General features: G+C 35.5%; 1 protein-coding gene across 1 annotated transcript; it reads right to left on the bottom strand.

The window, feature by feature from the left end:
• Positions 1-223: 223 nt before the first annotated feature.
• Positions 224-3,556, bottom strand: LOC136810873 (uncharacterized). Its single transcript, XM_067067464.1, has 3 exons — positions 3,123-3,556; positions 1,814-2,041; positions 224-1,359 (listed from the first exon to the last, which is right to left on the bottom strand). The coding sequence occupies exons 1-3, from the start codon at positions 3,478-3,480 to the stop codon at positions 569-571; spliced, it is 1,377 nt and encodes a 458-aa protein (XP_066923565.1). The 5' UTR covers positions 3,481-3,556; the 3' UTR covers positions 224-568.
• Between the last annotated feature and the right edge of the window lie 1,288 nt (positions 3,557-4,844).

Raw genomic sequence — 4,844 nt, 5'->3', positions numbered from 1 at the left:
AAATCAACTTTTATTTGCAAAAACGGCAATAATTGCCGAAAACGGCAATTTTCATTTATTTACTTTTTTATTTTTCTGCTGATTCAGCATTTCATCGTTAAAAAAATTGCCGTTTTCGGCAATAATTTCCGAAAAGAGCAATAATTGCAGTTTTTATCTTAAACACCCGACTGTATGCTAGAAGCAAGAGTGTACTAGAACTTAATCAGTCCCGCCACTACCCTGATGGTCCTTCCAAATTCGGAAGAACTTGACACGATGGAACGCAGTATTATTTCTAGAAAACTCTTTTTTATCAGAATCACGGTAAAAATGCGCAACGCTTCCAACTGCAGCAAAAATGTTCATTTGGAAATTCAAATGAAAGTATACATTAAGGCGTGTTAAAAGCCTATATCGTTTTCTCTTTACAGAATCATTGAGTTTAAAAATCTCTTTTAAATTGATTGTAGAGATAATATACAGGATGTCTAAATTTCAAGGCTTTTCAATAAGGTCGTGTTTCTCTCTACTTCTGTGCAAGCAGTATACATTAGAGAAACGAGAGACTAGCTAACCAAGCTAGAATCTAACCATTCATGTTGATTCCATCCATAAAGATTTCAGATATTTTTAGTTCTTTAGACGTTTCATACAACTTAACGATCACATCCCAATTGGCTCTCCAGAAGGGTACATTTTGAAAAGGCAAATCGTGTTTCTTGCAAATCTTCTTCAGCTCGTCTTGGACACGTCTCAAATGGCTTCTCGTTAAATGTGGGAAAATGTGATGTTCGATTTGGAACTGAAGTCCACCGTGAAAGAAGTCCATGAAAGGTGGGCACTCGATATCTCGTGTTGTCATCAGTTGTGACATCAGATAACCATCATTGGTAAAAGCTTTCTGAGGAACACCTTCATATACCTTCATTGGGAAATGATTGATGCAAATCTGGACGTGTACAATACCGGCAACAGCGTGCGAAACCAACACGAAGACAGCCGTGTGCCACCATGTTGGTGTCAACGATAAAACAGTGAGTAACCACACCCAAAATCCGAACAAGGATACCAATTCGATGTTTTTTCTGGTGTGTGTAGAACCAGCACCAACCAAATTATGACGGAAGCTTTGCGCGTAAAGATTGAAACGCGCTAACCCCATGACAACGTAAAATAAATAGTGCTGCTTAGCAATGAAGAACTCGCTAACTTTGTCAAAGTTCAACGTTTTGTAGTAATACTTTGAGAAGATAGATTTGAAGAATGCTTTATTGACTGCCAGGAATGGTAAATGTTGGATGTCAGGATCGTGTGTTACAGAATTGGTCACAGTGTGATGAGTGTTATGACTGTGCTTCCACCATTCCAAACTGATTCCTGAGAACGTTGAAAAGAGAATATAGATGGTAAAAATGGTAAAAAGATTATTACAGTGGATTCCCTATAACTCAAACACAAACGAGGAATCCAAGTTTGCTTGAGGAAATTACGAGGTTTAAAGAAAGGCATTGTTTACTGGAAGGGACGAAATAAATTAAGGAAACATTTGAATTGTAGAGGTTCGAGCTAGAAGAGACTCGACTGTATTATTGACCATAATTTATTTCATGTCGTTCTAAAACACCCCTGCTTCGCAAATAGAATCTAAGTACGATTAATAAAGAAGGAAACCGAACTACTTTTGAAATCAAGCATTTATTTGGTGCTCAGTAATATAAATCCTCCTAATCGGGAAGCTATAATAAGCAATAATTTTTGCAAGCTTTTTCGAGTTTTCCTTGTGTCTGGGTAGAGTGGCATTGAGAATGCAAAAAAAGTAAAAGAAAAGTACCTTGGAGGAAGTTCCCGAAAACAATTCCCAGATTGTCATCGATTTTATGATCATGTGACACAACATGGTGTCCGATATCGTGTCCGACGAACGCCAATTGTTGCCATGCCAATCCAAGGAAGAATCCGCTCGCCGCGCATGTCCATAAGGATGGAGTGTAGTTGAATAGGTAAGCAGAAACGGCAAATAATGAGAGAATAATAGCGGCTCGTCCAGCATAAAACCAATCTAAGAAGATGAGAAAAAAGTCAGATTTTCATGGAGAGAAATTGGTCAGCATAAGAAGATCGTTTTATAAGAACAAACTATGTAAGAACAAAAGGCTTAAAACTTAAGAACAAGTTGAGAACATTTTAAGGCTTCGGGGACTCTAAAACACAAATTTCTAAGGAAAATAGGCAAGAATGCTTATAAAATGGTGAAAATAAGAACATGCTAAGAACATTTTCTGATAAGCAATTGTCAAAAGACTGTTTGAGAAGAAGGAAGTTTGACATGCTTTAGATATTATGTTGCATCACAATCAAAATAGCACTGTATTAGCCGTGCTTATCCTTTCCTATATCATTTTGAGTAAAATCAGGTATTAAGCTTGGTTGCCATGCATACCATATCTATAATAATACTTCCTTTTTTGACAAGTTTAACATATTGAACTAGTAATCTCATTAGGCGATCAGACAGGTGATTCCCTGATCTCAACAGTCGAGCTGACACGCTGACCTACCCATTCGCAGCTAGCGTGCTATTTTTATTGCAAAATTATCATAATAGGGCCATTATTGCTCGCTCTGTCGGCTTAGTTAGAGAGAGAAAAAATCAGGCCATCTTTTTTTTCTGCTTTCAAATATCATTTTTTAATGAAAAACACCGGTTCGAACCATGATGATCAAAGAACTAAACTTTTTATAAGAACATCCAAAATTGTTAAAACCTTCAGATGTTCAAAACTAATTGGGTTTTAAGCCTAAAAATGTTCTTATTTTCACCATTTTTTTGTTAGTACTTTTATGCGAATACACGCTTTTTCTTTTATAAGAATAACTTCTATAAGAATATCAGGGTGAGATTTCGGGTTTAAAACAACAGGCCCATTGTTTAGAACAATGGAAAAATAAGAACAATGCTCACCCTCAACCAAAGTACACTATTCTTATAAAAGAAAAAGCGCGTATTTCCAAAGAAATTTGGTATTATAGAGAAAGTGTTATCAACTCGTTCTTAAATTCTCGGCCATCGAAGCATTATGTTAGTTATATAGTTTGTTCTTATAAAGAAATCGTTCGTGTTTATGATAACAACAACTTACAGTCAGGTAGAAAGGCTCCTTCCGATTTGATTCGAGCGTGTAGTTCTTGAAGATCTTTAGAAACAGCCGTGTCTTTTCGTTGGTCGTCCGGGTGTAGTGTACCAACGCGGAAAGCCTTTAGACGTTTATAGTTCGGATTGTAATGAAAAATACGGAACTCATCCGAGCAATCGGTGCCGGCAAAATTGAAAAGGACAGATTTTCCACCAGGGTGTTTTGATAGCCAGTTGGTGATGTTGTAAACACTGCTATCAATAGCCACCCAACAGTCATCTTCAGTTTTGTGCTCAGCTATCTGTTTGAGAGTAAAGACAGGTTTCTCCTTCTGTACCTCTTCCTTATGTATTCCAGGATTCATTTTGGATCTTTTGAATAGCTTTCTTTTTTACTTAAGAGCACTGAAACGATAAAGCAAACGTGATTCTTTTGAATAGAAGATTTATCAATCTCAAGATGCCGTTGTTCCTTGTCCGTATAATTCAGTATAAAATCATACTATTTTTGAAGATGTTTTACATAATAGTATGCTAAAGAAAATAAAAATCAAACATCTCATCGTATGAAATGAAATCATCCTCTCTCTCTCTCTGATAAGTCTTCCTTAGAGGTTTTAAAAACATTTCGAACAAGTTTGGGAAGTTATCAACATCTTCTTAAAAGATTGGCGAGCTTAGAGAATTTTTCTGATAACCTTATATCTAAGAATAAAACTTTTACTTTAATATAATATGGCACGATGCAGCGATTCCCTATCTTAACGTTGTCTCCAGAGAACTAGAAAGCAATCTAAATAGCTAATAATAGTTTGACGATTGAAAAGAAACAGGAAATGTTAAGGAATAAAGAAAAATCAAAGAAACAAGATACTTCACAAAACTGCATTCATATATTTGTGAATCCAGGGTGTACGATACTATATTGAATCTATATTCTTTACAGCAAAATTTCAGTCCTCCCTTCAGCATTCAGCAATCCAGACATTGAGATTGATGAATAAACTATTCTATACAGATTTCAAACTACCATTCAAACATTCTGAACAGACCTCCTTTGGTCTGGAAGATTTCATTGTGAATTTCAAACAGTTTATAATTTTCTCTTAAACAGAAAAGTGTTCATATACCTTCTTCAATATTATAAAAGCGGTCTTGGAAAATTCTGAAATTAGAAAATAATGTTTACTATTATAAGTTTGATGGTTAGGAAATATTGATAATAGAATCCCTTATAACACACTGTAGAGAAGACATGTTAAAGACATGTTTTCTGAAAGATTCTTAATCTTTGTTCTTACAAAGAAAAGCTCTTCTACTGTGACTTAACTTAAGAAATTGGAACAGAGGGTGGTCTATTTCATGATATTACCACCCGGAATAATTGTTTTTAAGTAGCCTGGCTAGGGATTCAATTTTCTTGATTTTTCTGACTGTTCAAGGAACCAAAAAATTGTATTCAGTCAACAACTACAGGTTAGTCTGGGTTAGTAAAAAAACGAGCAGAAAAAAAAAACAGTTATAGCATTTAATGGTAAAAGGACTTCAGCCTGTGCTAGACTAAATCCCATCAGCGTGTGCAGGTTCGTGAGATATTCTTTTACAAGGAAAGAGTATATTTACAAAGTCGATGGGTGTCCTTTATGATAGAACACTGATGGATGAAATTCTAGTCCTTTGCAGCGGTCTGTCAAATATATCAGGTTACCATAAAAAATACAAAAAGTCC

The sequence above is a fragment of the Clytia hemisphaerica genome, unplaced genomic scaffold (assembly GCF_902728285.1).
Source record: "Clytia hemisphaerica strain Z4C2 unplaced genomic scaffold, Clytia hemisphaerica genome assembly, whole genome shotgun sequence".
In the NCBI taxonomy this organism is placed as follows: domain Eukaryota; kingdom Metazoa; phylum Cnidaria; class Hydrozoa; order Leptothecata; family Clytiidae; genus Clytia; species Clytia hemisphaerica.
Note: the sequence above shows the minus strand (reverse complement) of the source record. Positions and strands in the feature narration are given on the sequence as shown.